Genomic DNA, 17,885 nt, shown 5'->3' on the forward strand with positions numbered 1-17,885 from the left:
AATGATATCATCAAGCCAGAAAATCACTGACACAAAAGTGCAGCACGAGAATTTTGGAAATATTGTTTAATAACATGAAATACGGACCAAGATTGTCTCATGCACCACACATACACACACGATAAAGCATGCGAAATTTTCGTTCTGCAAACAAGATTTTCGATTACTTGTTTTCACGTCTGCTCAAAGACTTTCGATTATTAAGGGGGGAGCCTGCTTTAGAACGCTGAAAATAAGGTATATTTTACGAATTGTTTTTGGAGAAACTATACAGCGGATCATTATAAAACTTTGATGCATTTATTAGTACATGTTTAAAGATAAAAAAAATTATTTTTTGATTTGAATATATCGCTTGTAGAGGTCGTCCTGGAGAAATCTTAGTGCAGCCGCGTCGCCGGCGTTGCAAATTGGTGAGCATTCTCCTGCCTCCAAATTTCGTCTAAACTGAAAAATTGAAATATGTTCTCGTTATTTATGAATTCCCATCGTCGATGAACCAAAGAGAGAAGAAAAAAGTTGAAAAGTGCCAAAATGGTGGAGCTTAGAACACAAAAGTACGATTTTTAGGCAAAGTTGTTGAACTTTTTCATGCAAAAGTAATTGTTTAACTTAATGTTTTTATGAATATTAAAGGTTCATCGACGATGGGAATTCATAAATAACAAGAAAATATTTCAATTTTTCAGTTTGGATGAAATTTGGAGGCAGGAGAATGCTCACCAATTTACAATGCCTTCAGGACGACCTCTACAGGCGATATATTCAAATAAAAAAATAATTTTTTTTATCTTTAAACATGTACTAATAAATGCATCAAAGTTTTATAATGATCCGCTGTATAGTTTCTCCAAAAAAATTCGTAAAATTATACCTTATTTTCAGCGTTCTAAAGCAGGCTCCCCCCTTAAGCTTGATAAATATGGTCATTCATGAACGAATACATTGATCATATTTTACTATACTATTTAGGCATTCAGCTGAAGGAACGAACCTTTGACGTGTTGATGACGTCTATCGAATTTCTGCGTCTTCGTGATCACGATGGTGGTCGTCTCGTCGATCACAATCGGATCCAGGGTAATGTTACAGTCGACAATTGGCTCATGGACGATCGCGTCCTCGTTCGCATTATCGCGCAACGCGATTGTTGACATACCCGTGGTAATGACAACGTACTAAACGCTGTTCCGTCGCGGCAGGAAGGTAATGCGTACTTGAGGGTTGATATAACCATAGATGATGCGACGGGGTAAAACGCGGGGATGCTTTTTGCGCAAGCGTCAGAGTGTGCCGACGTTATTTGGGGGAGTACGACGGAACCCTTGGATGCGCGTTTAACTCACTTTACAAAAATAAAGGACGAAAACTATTTTCTATAAAAGTAAAATCCCGTAAAGCGCGTGAATAACATTGTTTACGAATCTACATCTGCAAGAAGTGGTATGGTGAAGAATAAAAATAGGATACAAGACTATAAGTGGAAGTGTCAAGAACTATTATACCAACTAACAAACTATAATAAAAGGCATAATATTCTAAACACGGTAGCGATCTATTAAAAATTATTAGAAAAGGATGCCAATACAGTGTATTGTCCTTGTCGCGTGTCTATGTCGTTGCTAGGTAATACAGTTGTAATACAGATGGTAAGAGCATTTCGCGTATCGTCTCAGCGCGCGAGAAATGTGACACAATTTTTTTTACTCAATATCTCCAAATTTTAAGTGATTATTTGGAAGACAATATATAATTTTTTTGTTCAATTCAATCCGCTCTATCACGTCACGAGTATTCCGGACATACACACACACGTACCACGTATGCACAGAATGTCCCAAAATCAACGGTAATACTAACGATGAATTCTATGAAATATTATAAGACAAAAATTCTAATACGAAAATGTCACGAGGTATCAGTAATTTATAATAAGAGTCTTTACAAGATAATATTAATTTAATTTTGTGATTATAATTACTTACTATTTGGTGGTTCACGTAGTGCTGCAACTAATTAATTGAGTCAACTTACCTGCAACAAAGAAAATTCGATATTGTACATTCGATATATATTCATATAAAAATCTTCATTCTTACGCGGCAATACTTTCACATTATCGATAGATTTAATTGTGTCAAATGTTCATAAGTTATGCCAGTACACGTGCATACTTTTGCACACAACAGTTTACATGTTTCGTGTCGATTATCGTAACTCGTATGAGCATATCCTCGCAAGTGGGACGCGTGACACTGATTCACTAAAAATAGATATCATATGCAAAAATGCATTTATCCGAAGGTATTGCATAAGGATTGAGCTTGACGTCATTGTATCGCGCGCTAGATTCAGCGTTCCAGTTATCTCCTACATTCATCAACTTTTTTGCACACGTTAAGGGGGGAGCCTGCTTTAGAACGCTGAAAATAAGGTATAATTTTACGAATTTTTTTTGGAGAAACTATACAGCGGATCATTATAAAACTTTGATGCATTTATTAGTACATGTTTAAAGATAAAAACAATTATTTTTTTATTTGAATATATCGCCTGTAGAGGTCGTCCTGGAGGCATTGTAAATTGGTGAGCATTCTTCTGCCTCGAAATTTCATCCAAACTGAAAAATTGAAATATTTTCTCGTTATTTATGAATTCCCATCGTCGATGAACCTTTAATATTCATAAAAACATTAAGTTAAACAATTATTTTTGCATGAATAAGTTCAAAAACTTCGCCTAAAAATCGTACTTCTGTGTTGTAAGCTCCACCATTTTGGCACTTTTCAACTTTTTTCTTCTCTCTTTGGTTCATCGACGATGGGAATTCATAAATAACGAGACATATTTCAATTTTTCAGTTTAAACGAAATTTGGAGGGAGGAGAATGCTCACCAATTTGCAATGCCGGCGACGCGGCTGCACTAAGATTTCTCCAGGACGACCTCTACAAGCGACATATTCAAATCAAAAAATAATTTTTTTTATCTTTAAACATGTACTAATAAATGCATCAAAGTTTTATAATGATCCGCTGTATAGTTTCTTCAAAAAAAATTCGTAAAATATACCTTATTTTCAGCGTTCTAAAGCAGGCTCCCCCCTTAAGTCATTAATACTTGTCCAAGATATTTTCTTCTTTTTGTTTATTAACACGATTCTAAGTAACGTGAAACAAAAGTTAATTAAAAGTTCTACTCGACTTTCGAATTCAATAAAACGTGCTATCAACAGAAATTTGAAACAGAAAAGAAAACGTTTCCGAAAATTAATCGGCCTCGATAAATAGATTGTTTTAATAATTATTTTAATGGACCGTAACCGTTATCACGTCCGTTTTATTGCATTGATACCGACCCGTGAGATATGAATTTCCTATCGTACCGACTTCTCGTTGCAGATTCGCAAAAGGCAGTGGCGCCTCTACTCGGATCGCGCAGAAACCACCTCATGTTCACATATATGATAAAATTCTTACATGCGCGCAGGAGATGTATTATGTTCTTTTTTTTTATCGGATGTCATAAATTAATTCTTAACAACGAAAAACTATTTATTCATTATTCAAAATTTAGTCAACAGAATAAAACATAAAAGATTCCATTTATGTCACGTCTATCGAAATCTTTTTATCGCTTTTATATAATCTAAAAATCTCGTTTTAACCTTATACGAAAGATATACAAATTGTTTCAATAATTTAAATCTCCCTCTCTTGATATTGTTGCCTCCACGGTGTTAGAAAATCCAGGAGGAATAGATTATGAAATTTTATTGAATTTCAGTGAACTCGAAAAAAAATCTAGAATTGTATCTTATTTCTTAATGATATAACTTACGAGCTCACGCTCCATTTCAGTCAGTTTTAAAAAGTTTTGGAAAGCTTCAGAAAGAGAGTAACTTCTGCGGCTCGCAGTATTTCTTCCCCTCTTCTACCTTCCTTTCCCTACATCCTTTCGTTGCAACTAATTTGCAACTCTCGTAACTCATGACTTTTATAACCTTTCTTCGCTTGATCTACTTCAACGTTAAAAATAAGCACAGTCGATATATATTGCGTAAAAGATACATGACAGATGTATTGAACAAACAATAATTGCCCGCGGAAAATGTGCAATTTTCTAACTTTGCAGCATGATATTGACAAAATTTCAAAATCTTAAATGAGACAGATTGTATTGATAAACATTGTTCGCCAACGATTTCTTCTTTCTCTTGCTTTGGATTCAAGTAACGATTCAAGAAGTGTTTACGCATCGCCCTGCATAAGGAGAAGCGGTTGCAATCTCTCCAATTTCGAGAACATAACTTTGCGGCTGAAATAGACTTTTTTTGAAGCAATCTGTAGCAAGAACGGAATAGAATTGCGATTGCGCGCGTGCGCGTACGTGTTGGTACACTACCTTGGAGCACCTACTACATCTACCTACGGGGTCGTTGACCGAGCGCGAAGGAAAGTGGGACGGGGCGAACGCTACTGAACAGCTAATGTGCGAAGGCCTTGAGAGATCACTGACGCATACCTCCATACAAGCAAACGCATGTGTAACATATGCACCCTCTCTTTTACTTCTTCCATTCGCGTGATTTTCGCTGCTGAAATTCGTCCGAAACTTTAAATATGCTTAAATAATTATCTGTACGTGCAGGATTACGATGTTGATTTTGCACTTGGTGAAAGCAACTTTACGCGCTTATGAGACTTTCCCATCGCTAATATGACTTACTTGACTGTTATATAAATACTCGTTAATATCAACGAATTTAATCGAAATAATAGCAAACGCGTAATGTAATCGTGGAGAGTAACATCGCTGATAATATCAATACTCCTGGAAACAAGTGAATGCAATTTTACGAATCTTATGGTTCCTTTATCTCTCGATATCTTCAAAGTTTTTACGCTTTGTTGACGTTCGTATTAATTCTTTAAGCAACGTTATATACAGGGTGTCCCGGGTTTTAACCGACAAACTGCGGGAGCATATTCTACTAGTGGAAATAAGAAAAAATTCTTATATCGAGTTTGCTTAGAAATGCTTTATTACAAAGTTATAAACCAATATTGAAAAGAAATATGAGATAAGTAACAACGGAACATAGTGTAGAATTTGCAAGGTCGAAGATGTTTATGTTATGTGTATTCATGTTCACTAGCAATTACTATCAGAATGCCAAAAGTGTTTTCAAATGAGGAATACACCGATATTCATTTCGTGTACGGATTCTGTGACGGAAATGCACGAGCTGCCGTACGAGAGTATCAACGTAGATTTCCTAACAGGAGAGCACCAGATAGATTTAAAGCAACGAATTACTAATTCAGTTACCGAGATGCAACAAAATTTTCAGGAATGTCGTACCGTAACAAATTCTGTACTACGTCGATGTCTAGCTTGCATCGATGTGCAAGGACAACATTTTGAAATGCGTCACTAAATCATTGCGTAGATAATTTATATTTTTGTGAAAAAATCCGTTGTTACTTATCTGATATTTCTTTTCAATATTGGTTTATAACTTTGTAATAAAGCATTTCTAAGCAAACTCGATATAAGAATTTTTTCTTATTTCCACTAGTAGAATATGCTCCCGCAGTTTGTCGGTTAAAACCCGGGACACCCTGTATTAGCAAAGCAAAAGCAAGCCACGATAATGATTACTCGTGATGATCAACGAAATAATCAATGTCGTTTTTGATTTTCGTATTTTTTTGTTTTACTCATTCTACTTTTATTAGGAAATAAAGTTAGAGAATAAATCGCTTTAGACAATTTCAACGTCCATAGAAAAAAATTCCCTCATGTAATTTATTATATTTTGGATGATTCGCTCGCAGCAACTAACAAGAGGGTAAACGCGTAAATTTGCTTGAGGAATCAGTCTCCGTCACCCGTTTCCGGCCTCCCGTTCTCCCGCGGACATACCACCACGAATCCCGAGGTCGGTGGTATCGGGTCGTTGGGGCAACGATCTCACCACGATTCCTAACCCGGTCAACCGCGACACGGATTCGACGCACCAACCTCCACTACCCCCGATTATGTGTTACCATAGCATCGATTACTCGCATCGTAACACTCAATACTATCGTATGGATGCTCGCGCAAATCTTGCTTGCAAATTGTAACAATGAATCACGAACAACTTTTACTCGTGCGTTCTCTTCTGTGACGCTGGGAGAAAGTATTTACAGACGTTTGTTCGATCCTTCCATTAGTCGAGAAACTAACAACTAATCATTAATATCTCCCTCGTATTTTGTAAGGTGCAACACGCTTATTGGCAATGATATAAACACTTTTAGCTGGAAGTATGACAGTTCTAGAGCAACCTGCGTATTTTTACAGGCTCTTATATCGATCGTATCGCTTTATTGGAAGGCGGCAACGTTAAGTAACAACTATTATCATATTTATAATTTACGTGATTGTTGCAACTCGCGCGATTAGCGCCATGAGAATAAACAGGTATGCGATACGTTGGCGTGGCGATATATCGGCTGATTTGTACATAAAGTTTGTCGCGGATCGGCGATCTCGTGGCCTTCAAAGCCGGAATCTGCGTCAAATAGTTCATCGACATCGAACGAGGATAATCGCTCTGCATGCGCACCTTCGACGTTCACGTCTCTCGATTGTCATTTAATATTTTTTCTCCCAAGATGAATATTTTCTCGCAGTATACTTGAGTAATTAAGTGTTCACGCACGGTTAACTGCTCTTAATAAATTTTATTTTATTTTACACACATACGCGCGTACGTATTTACTCTTACATTGTGAGAAAAGACGTACATATTGGAGAATGTAATCAGATACGACACGACCAATTCGAATTAAATTAAGAGATTTGTAACTTTTCCTTTAAAAAAGTATTACGAACAATTCGATGCAGGTTTTTATGTTTAACGATTAATAATAGTGTTTGATACATGATTTATTTTCTTTACATAACCCCATAGTTTATTGCTGATCTCAATACCGTTGTCAATTGAGCGACACGTGTCTATAGAATGTCAGACACAATTGCAAAATATCTTTTGGATCTATATTTAAAGAAACTGTTCGATAAAATTCTAAATATTGGGTAGTGATACAGCGTCTATTTCAAAAACATCCTAAGAACAAAAGCGACTAAAAATGAGATCTAAACAAATACAAGGAAGGACATACATTGTTCGTTCAATAAAGGTCAAAAATGCGGAACTCTTTTATGCTTTCTGTTTCTTTCTCATTTTTTAATCCATGAGTTTTACGACGGAAATAGCCTGTGCTAACATGTTTTTTATAAAGTAAGCTTTCCCTTTTTACTCTTCTTTATAGTAAAAAGTATCTTCGAATAACCTCGACTTTACTTAAAAAGATGTTTTTTCCTTGTATTTAATAATCCTAAAAAAATAAAAGAAGGGTGAAAAGGGTAAAAAAAGGGTAAAAAAGGGTAAAAAGGTAAAGTATTTCGAAATCCCTAACAGGTTACGAGATACGCGGGTAAGAGTAACGAAGTCATTTTTTTTCTAGGCAATTTAAGAAGTAATCTCTTTCTCCGTTGTGAACCCCTTGTAAATGCGTAAAGGTCTAAAAGGATTAAAGAAAATATTAAAAAAGAAGCCTTTCGACGAATTCTTCACATTCACACAAATTCGTGCTCATAAAACACATTTTACTTTTCTTATCTCCACTGTGAAAGAAGAGCATTGAATTACGATTGACCCCGAAGTTTTTTCGTATTTTTTTTATTCTTAAAATTGCTTTTTTAGCAATGTCAAAACTATTTCTGTCAAGATCATTTTTTCACTTTGCCTATTTCTTTCAGCGAGCAAAAAAAGAAGAATAGTAAAAGTTGAGCAAGTAAAACAGAAAATATTCCCAGGTAAAAATGTTATTTTAGAAAACAGTTAATTGCTTTACTTTGGAAACTATATCTTAGAATCATTTACAGAACTTTTAAAAGAAATTGAAATTGTGTGTGTGTATGTGTGTGAAAGATAAAAGCAATTGCGTTATTTTTGTTTTAAATACAAACTATATTTAATAAAATTTGGAGAGATTAGTCAATGTTTTCAATATGCAATATTTATAAAACAACATACGTAATATTTATATTATAATAAAATACTTAATGATTGGATATTAATGTTCTTTTATATATTTCGAAATTAATTAAAAATTAAATGATTCAAACATGTAATAGGTAATTGAATGCATAATTCAAATATCAAGATTATTTCGACAATAACGTAGGTAATTAATAATGTTGATTACACATTCTCGTTTTTAGCAAAAAGAAAAAGATTAAGTATAAGTGACATAATAAGGTGAAGCGACAGTTTCATACTCGCAAAGAAGGGTAGACTTCGATAGGGCAAGTTATCCCATCAAACGTATGTAGCCCGTATGTATGCGTGTCAAATGGCCTCGCGAAAATAGCAGAACCATGGACCTCGCCTCCGAGAGGCTGCGTGTCCTGGTGGGGGCATGATTATATTAGTGAGAGACATGAAGAGAGAGAGAGAGAGAGAGAGAGAGAGAGAGGAGGGAACGAAGGAGAGAAAGAGAAAGAGAGTTTGGCTGGCCTAGTTAGGGTGAGTGCCACCCTCAGCGGTCAACGACTCCGCGATCTCGACGCTCGCGTATCTCCCTTTTACCTTTTGAGGCATCTAGGATGGCTTGTCAAGAAAACATATACTATTTTAAAGGATTTATCTGGGAAGTTTATGTTTATGTCTTAATCTATGTGAATCTTTCTTTTATTTTTTATCATTATTTTTATTTTATCATTATATATTTATGCTTAAATACCTATAAATTTAAATTATTTTAATTCTTAGAACAATTTCTCACAAGTTGCAATAAATCTTTTTATCCATATGCCGTTCATATTGTATTGGGAAAATTTTGCATAATAAAATTGTGTATGGTATGTGACTGGTTGAAACAAACATTTTGTAACAGATGAAAACAGTTTACGTTAAGCTCGTAACGCAAAGAAATAAATTAACGAATTTTTGTGACAATGAGATATGACGCGTGAATATTGGATTGTGTAACTTAGGGTGGATATAATAGTCTAGAACGACAGGTTGCTAGAAATGCTATACTTAGCATCGACGAGAGGGATGAACGATACCGGGGTCGGTTGGTGGGTCAGAGGTCGTTGGCCTTTAGGTTACCGGTTCTCCCTTTACCCCTACAGCTCTTCCCACCCTGCCCAAGCTCTAAGGGTGGCGCGCATAAATAATCCTACGGTTTGTCTGAATTTCCGCAAAATATTTTAGATCGAAAATGGCTACGCGTTTTATATTATAATTCTTGCTTATATAATCAAAGTACATAAAATATACAGGTACAAGAGATAATTGATAGCGGCGATGCAACTTTCGCATTCCAACTAGTTGATAACAAAATGATTCAATACAAAATTATTTTGCACAACACAATAGGAAATATAATGCATATAAAATATCGTTTATTCTTTCCTTTCCCAAATCTATAACCATAAGAAACACGGTTCATCAGAAAGAAAGTAAAAGTTGTCTGGCTTGGAAGTTAAGGCAGCGGTGAAGGTGGTTCGTCCGGATGCCAATGAAAGGGAAATACGCGTACGAGAAGTAAGGCAATTCCCTTTCTCTTTTCTTTTTTTTCTTTTCATCTTCTATTACATATTTTTCTTTTATTTCTGCTTCTTCACAATGCTCATCTTGCTACATTTTATTTAAAATAATCACATGACAAAACAATCAGAGATCAAAGAAAGCGATTTATTAATAATTAGCTTTTAGTAATTCAACGTGCGGCCTATTAGAAAATATTAGAAAAGCATACTAGCGACGCGTTATTACGAAATACATCTATTGTCTAGAGCACTGCGTCTATGCACAAGATGCGCTCTATTCTGCTAATCGTGATTAATAACTCTTTAATTATTACAAAACGATGTAGAATTTTTCATTTCAACTCAACCCACTCTATCTCCACATGAGCGTTGGCTTTATACATCCTGAATATATCAAGACTTTTCAAAGCGTGGATATTCACTTGAAACTGTTTAACTGGATTGTCGATTTCTCTAAGTATCATGATTTGTCCACTCTTTCTATTAATGCAGGACCAACGCACATTGTTAACCGTCATAAATATCGTATTACGGGGAATGATGAAGAAAAATCCTCGTTTTTGCCTGCGGTTCGGCGAACTCGAGCAAACGTGCGTTCATTCGATAAGGATTTCGAGCTCGCGGGCGATAAGAGTGCCGACACCGTTTAAGGTTGTTCACCTTGGCGGTAGCAGCGGGAGCGGGAGAAAGGCAAAATGAGGGAGCGAGCGAGAGATGAAAAGAGAGAGTGAGGAAGGGGAAGGGGAAGGCAAGGGAGGGAAAAGGCAGGAGAGAAAGAGGGGGAAGATTATATGTGTATGGAGTAGGAGATGAGAAGGATGAGGGAGATCGTACTCTTATCGAGCTCCTCGTCAGTTTGGCCCGTGGTGTAGGAACGTTGCGAGATTAGAACGACCTCGAGAGAGCAACCCAGAGAGTCGACGAACCGGCTCTTGATTGGGCGATGTCGAGTCAACGCTCCGCTTAGAGGGTACTGAGTGGGGGAAGAGGAGAGGGAAGGGATGGCCTCTCCCTCCCTTTCTCTCTCTCTCTCTCTCTCTGGAAGAGGACACCGTGCATCAATCGAGGTCACTGGGAACCGGGAGGAGGCCAGGCCATTGCCCGCACGTCTTGCTCTTGAGGTTAGCTAGTAAAAAGTCGGCATAATTTTTTTTAATTAAAAAATATCCAGTCGAGAGGATACGATTTTATCATGACATATGCCTTTTTCGTTAAATTTAAATATATTTTTGATATGTCTTTTCATCGAATTTGAGTATCTTGACGTAATATCCTAATTTGGTAACCAAACTATTAATTTGCCTTCATGTTAATGTTTTTAATAGTATTGATTTCGAACTTAAGTTTGTTCAGTGTCCATCTTACATGAACACTGATAAATCAATCTCCAAGATTTAGAGTTTCTCGCCATAAAAAACTTCATGTTAAATATGGATTATGAATTTGATTCTATATAATATAAAAAGAAATTTAACTTTGATAAATGTATAATATCAAAAAACGTAAACTATTTTGCGCTGAAGACATCACGTAGAACGCATTAGTAGCTGTTGTGATCAGCGGATTGCCCGTCCCGTACATATACGTTGCATGCGGCAGGTCAGTGCACTGAAAATGATGTACCGTGCGGTGAGAGGATGATCGCTCGTGAAGCGAAGAAACGGTGAAAGCGTTCCAGCATGGTAGCGAGTAGCGAGAGTGATCACGGTCCAGCGACAGAGCTAGTTAGCTAGTACTTTCTCCGTGTAGCGAAGACAGTTACGCCAGGGAGTGAGAAAAGAAGGAAGATGGAGAAAGAGGTAAAAAGAGATCGGCCAGGGGACTCGCGAGTAGAGGTAGCCCACCGCGTTACTCACTAGCGTGCGATTACGTAACGAAACCCACGCCGACGAGAACTCTCAGCCGATGATAGGCCGGCGGTGTGCGTACGTGCGTGCGTACGTCATCGTGGCACCGCTGCATAAGCTCTATACGAATCACGCGTCACGCATATCCGCGTGTGTATATGTGTGCGTGTATACGTGCAAGTGGTTTGGCCCATCACCAATGCGCCGTCGAGACGTCGTTCGTTGTATTGGTGACCTTCGCTGGTGATGTAGGTGGGGAGGCTTAGCGTCGAACAGCTAAACCGGGATGGGAGAGCTATTCGGGTAGTGGGGAAGAGAGAAGGGGTAAAGAGACCCAGTTGAAGTTCGTTGAACCGGCCCGACGGCGATTGGCCACGCGAGTCGCAGAGTTCACCAACGGCTTTGCTTGGCGAACGGCGGGACAGGGGAAGGAGGATCGGACTGCTCGGTTAATTTCATCTTGCCCCAGTTACGGGGCAGGCAGGGTGAACGAACTAGCCTCGCGCCAAGGCCCCGTCGACCCACTTTCATGTCGACGTTGGAAGAGAGCGAGATGGTCCGATCGCGAGCACGCAGCTTGCTAAGGGGAGGAGAAGTGAGACAGAGTGAGGAGAATAAAGGGAAGGAAACCGTGGGGGGAGAAAGACGCAAGAGCACACACATAGGCGACGAGAAAGAGAGAGCGAGAGAGAGGGGGGGAGGGGAGGGGAGAAAACACCCGCGCATGCATGTGCATGTGGAAGAGGGTAGGAGGGACTCTAGAGAGGCTCGCGCTATCTAGGCTGGAATCGACATTGTGAGCAAGAGGCGTCGCTGGTGTGGGTAGCGTAGTTAGGAGCGGCGGGGAGGGAGAGAGTACGAAGAGAGGGGGAGCAAAAGAGACGGAGAAAGATTGCCAGAGCGCCGAGTGGAAGGCCGCCGACCGAGGGCAACGAACTCGGCCTCGTCCCGGGCCCCGCGACCTACATTCCTGCTCGCTGGAAAGTGAAAACGCCTCTTTCTCTATTTCTTCCTACATGAACAACGATTCCTGTTACGTTAGGCACGTTTCCGTGGGCCCGTTAGGTGCGCGCGGAACGTTAGGTCCTACAGACGCGTAATGCTACATGGAGCGTCGCCGGAAGGCAAACTCTCCCTTTCGTTGTATCTTTCACTCACCGGCCAAGACGCACCCCAGGAGATTCTCGCTGTCCTGTAGGCCGGGACCGCGGCAACAGCCTCGCGCCGACCGTTCTTTGTCGTTCTCTTGGGACTCGCTCGACGGGGAGAGGATGTCCGACGCCGTGGATTGTTCCTCCGCCACGGTGCCACGAGGTTTGACCTTTTGCACGGTCATTGCCTGGCGCGAGAAAATTGCGAAAATTCCACCGTCCAAGTCCAAGTGCTACGATCTCTCGGCGCGCGTCTCTCCCTGCTGTGTCCACCCGGACGTGAACGATAAACAGTTGGGGAGCATGCCACGCCGCGGGCACGTGCGGGTAACGCGAGCGAGTCCCGTCCCACTGATCGTCCCCAGCGACCGTATCGAACCTCACTTAATAAAACCGCAATGGCGCGTACACGCACTCGCCAGCCAGTCTTGCGATTGCCACATGTCAACGATCGTGATCCAGAAATCGGTCCAACACTGTCTCGCTACCGGTCCTTTCCGCCCGGCCCGATAGTCCGCCGGCGTCGCGCGCTGTATCGTTGTCGTTGCCGTCGCCGCGAGCGCGTGGCTCTCGTAGTACCTGCAAATTGCTGGTGCTGACCCACGCTTCGTGAGTTAGTTGGTGTGCTGCGTGTGCCGTGCGATGCGGTACGCGAGTGAGTTCCTCGCGGCGTGGTGTGCCGTGGCACCGCGGCGCCTGCGCGCCAAGCCGCCGGGGATCGCCGAAGTGCCACTGCCGTGCGTCCGCTCCGCGCGCGCTCGATCGTCCGTCCGAGAATTAACTTTTGATTCTGTCCGACTTCGAATTTCAACGTACATTAAAAAAGAGCGATCGCAAGTGGCTAGACTTATTCTCAGGTCGAATAAATTATTTCTCCACTGCAAAGAGAATCCTTATCGTCCGTCATGTCTATATTTATATCAGCATTTTTAAAGATCAAAAGCTGTTAAACATAAAATATGTAATGTAAACATTTGCATTACATACATAAAGATTAAAACATGCACGATAAGCTTGATAAACACGAATTTCCAATTTATTAATTAATATTTTCGTTTTGTAATTTGTTGATTTTATTTATGAATTTATAAAATATTACGTTTATTTTCGAATTAAAGAGTTTCGATATGCTAGTCGATCGTCATCGATACTTCTTCAATGAACCAATTATTTGAACAAGAGGCTTTTAGTGAATTTGCAATACAGATATTGGGAGCTTTCCAGCAAGGACACAGGCGACACAAAGGCCAATATTCATAGTCAATTCTTATAATGAGATCGTTTTAATATTAGATACTTACAAAGCATGCTGGAAAGCTCCCATTAATGCACGTTCCCTTGAGATAGCAGAACATGTTTTTGGAGTCAATCTTATCAGATCGTAATTATGGTCACATTCTCGGGATATAATCGTTCGATTCGTATGGCCGACCTGTCCTTAGGATTAAGAATCCCAGCCGACAAATAGTCGACCTAAGTTTTATCATGACAGTGGTTTACCCCTCCCCCGCGAACTGTTTTATTCGCAATTTAATGGATAATATAATAAACATTCATCTCCGCTATTAATTAAAACCAATTGAAACCTTAACCCACAAAATGCATATAATTTGTCAGTTATAATCCTTCAATATTTACACACACACACACACACATATATATATTAATATTTCTTTCTTAAGACCATGTAGATTATGTTGGGAATTAAAAGATTAACAACATTTATGTCTACTATGTATCGTCAAATACAAATAATCATATGAACTATCATGATACGACGAAGCAAAATTGTTTTTGCAATTCTTTTGCTTTGAGGAAGAATTATTTTTCCAGGAATTGTAAGCTAAGTGACTGATTTTGTTACGGCACTGAATATCTATAATCGAGAAATATAATTCATTTTATGACCGTTAGTTTATCAACGAAGAGTAAAATCCATTTAACTCTCGTGTTAATGCAGTAACATTACGAAACACATGAATTACGTTTACGGAAAATCCAGTTGGATTACAGGTGAATGGTAAGGTCTAGAAGCAAAGAACGGTGTAGACGCCAGCGTACTCTAAGCGTAGTCAGTCCAAGCCTGACCTATCCCAACCACGAATATAGTCACATGGTGCGACTGACTCAAGAATAAGTAAAAGGAATATTTCTCTGGAGTATTTTACTTTCAATATTAAAAGTTATTTCATAACAAATTTAAAATAGAATTTTCAAATTGTTTTAAGAACTATCGATTCGGATATTTTTCATGCATTTAAATAACTAAGGAAACTCATAATTATAAGATCTAATTGTATTATATAAATTTGCTTTAATTTTCTCTCTTTCCCGTTTTTTGATTTATTTATGCAAAGCAACGTTCGAAAATGATTATAAGGCATCAAAGTCATAAATTAGCACTAACAAATTTTCATGGTATGCAGCTGAACTTGTTACCGTTAGAATTGTCAGGTATGTACATACAATCTATGAAAAATGACAGGAGAAATGGTTATCCAGTGGAAATGGTTACGATTACGAAAAACGGTTACGGTTATGGTTTTCACACCTTCCACTCTATATATCAGTTTCGGAAAAATGGAAACCATCTACTTATCCGTTTATAAATCACTCGCTCATGTCGAAAGGAAGTTTGGTCACTAGCCAGAAAAAAACCCAGGCGGTCGGACGAAAGGTCAGACGTTACTAACGAGATGAAGCTGCAATTTATTTTAGTTAACCTACGGTTGCACAGTTAGTTTCATTTCGTTACAGAATCAACTAACTGCATACCGTTTTGTGGATATTGCTAGTGAAATACGACTGAAAGGCCAAGTATTGAAAACTCAAGGATTTAAGTTTCAAAAGTTAGGAGCGTGAGATTCAAGGTGCAAGATAATCTGCCAAATTTGAAACCAATACGAGCATAGTATTAACGGTAAGAACAATTAATAAAAAGACGACAGATTTTTGCAGTATGGTCAAATTACATTGAACATTAAGTGTATATTTAAATACAAAATTCAAAACCAGCCGCGAAATTGTGATTTATATAGTTATAATATTTATCATATGCATGGTTTTGATATTGGAGCGAGAGAAAATTGTATTAGCAAAATTTTATTCTCATACAACAGTTACTTGTACGTGAACCATGGACAGGCTAAGATATGTAGCTGATCAGAATAAATATGCCTGTGCAATATGTTAGCTGCCTACTCGAGTTCGCGTGGGACACTACCCACTATATGTGGAAGTTTTCCAGATACAGCTTGCCCATTCATTCGCGCACAAAATAATATTCTACAAATGAAGCTGATTATGAAATTTGCAAGGACTCACAATGCGTACTAAACGAGAAAGTATAAAGATATCTGCATACTTTACTGATTCGCCAATTTAAAACTGGCTTTTCCCTTCTATTGGGTTGGCCAAAAAGTAATTGCGTTTTTTTCCAATAGATGGACATACATCTTTTGAAATGTAATTAACTTCATTCTAAACCGCAAATTCATTATGTAGGTTAACCACTCATAGTTCAAGCTTGTTTTAGAAAAAGAAAGTACACGATTTCGTTAACGATTGTTTGTTTGCCGTCGATTTCAAAATGGAAAATCAAAAAGAACATTTTCCTCATATTTTCTTTTATTACTTCCGAAAAGGGAAAAACGCTGTGCAAGCTCATCAAAAGTTATCTGATGTATATGGCGAAGATGCTTTAAAACTGCGGCAGTGTCAAAATTCGTTTACTAAATTTCGATCTCGAGATTTTAATGTGAAAGATGCACCACGCTCAGGAAGGCCAATCGAAATTGATGATGACAAAATAAAGGCACTGATCGATTCGAATCGGCGTTTAACGACACGAGAGATTGCTGAGGATCTTAACATATCGAAATCGAGTGTTGAAAACCATTTAAAACGACCATTTAAGACGACATTAGTAAGCTCGATATTTGGGTAGCACATGAGCTCAAAGAAATTCATCTCACTAAGCGTATTGACATCTGCGATTCTCTTTTGAAACGTGAGGAAAATGATCGATTTTTGAAACGTATGATAACAGGCGACGAAAAATCGATCGTCTACAACAACGTCAAACGAAAAAGATCGTGGAGCAAGCGTGATGAACCTACTCAAAGCACTTGAAAAGCAGATATTCACCAAAGAAAGATTATATGCTGTCAGTCTGGTGGGACTTTAAAGGTATTCTGTATTTTGAGCTGCTTGCAAGGAATCAAACCATTAATTCAGACGTATACTGTCGTCAACTGGATAAATTAAATGATGCCATCAAACAGAAACGTCGAGAATTGGTGAATCGCAAAGGTGTTGTGTTTCACCATGATAACGCTAGACCACGTACAAGTTTGGTCACTCGTGAAAAATTGTTGCAGCTTGGATGGGATGTGTTACCATGATGTTACCACATCCACCATATTCGCCAGACCTGGCACCATCAGATTACCATTTGTTTCGTTCTTTGCAAAACGCCTTGAATGGTAAAACCTTTACTGCTGATGAGGATATCAAATCGTTGTTGGAATTGTTTTTTGCTGAAAAAGATAAGAACTGTTTTGAGCGCGGAATCATGAAGTTGCCTGAAAAATGGCAAAAGATAATCAAACAAAATGGACAATATATTGTTTAATAAAGTTTTTGTTTCCCATAAAAAATTCGCCTTTTATTTATATAAAAAAACGCAATTACTTTTTGGCCAACTCAATACATATCTCTTGAAGTTCAATTTTTTTAATTAAGAAAAACTGCCCCGCAACGAAAATGTTGTCACTTTTAAATCTACAATATTGATTCCACGCTATGCATTAGCGATTACTCATCAAAAAGTGTATTCAATATAATCTAATATATATGCTTTGCATAGTAATATTAATTATACGCTTCACGATATAAGTTTTCGAAAATCTCGAAATAGACACGCTGAATTGTCAATTATTTAAGTAGTAAGTGATATCTAGCGCAAAATGTGGGTAACTGGGACTTGCACTTCTTTCGCAATGTAACTATAATCGAGGTAGGTTGACTGGAACGATCAGGTCGGGAAAGTCTACCTTACATCTCAATTTCGAAATGAGGCGAGGTACGCACATTAATAGGACGGTTTGCATTGATTTCAAAATAATAAAATCTGAAATTATCCATTTTCGCGAAAACAACTTAATCTTTCAGCAATAATATGGCGACCGTTAACTGTATATAAGTAATGTAATAAATATGTATAAATATAAAAACTAATTTATAAATATTTATCAAAACAATATTTTTATGTA

General features: G+C 38.3%; 1 protein-coding gene across 2 annotated transcripts in view; it reads right to left on the reverse strand.

Annotated features, from left to right (window-relative positions):
- LOC105276741 (nuclear hormone receptor E75) overlaps window positions 1-12,812 on the reverse strand; it is a 58,267-nt gene extending 45,455 nt beyond the window's left edge. The window contains exon 1 of one of the 2 annotated variants that reach the window (XM_020030821.2): window positions 12,620-12,812. In XM_020030821.2, the coding sequence (XP_019886380.2) occupies window positions 12,620-12,797 (178 nt within the window). In that variant the 5' untranslated portion in view covers window positions 12,798-12,812. Of the gene's footprint in view, window positions 1-994; window positions 1,256-12,619 lie in introns of those variants that run through there. The other variant, XM_011334616.3, reaches the window with a different exon arrangement.
- Window positions 12,813-17,885: the final 5,073 nt, after the last annotated feature.

The sequence above is a fragment of the Ooceraea biroi genome, chromosome 6, assembly GCF_003672135.1.
Source record: "Ooceraea biroi isolate clonal line C1 chromosome 6, Obir_v5.4, whole genome shotgun sequence".
NCBI classification, from domain to species: Eukaryota; Metazoa; Arthropoda; class Insecta; order Hymenoptera; family Formicidae; genus Ooceraea; species Ooceraea biroi.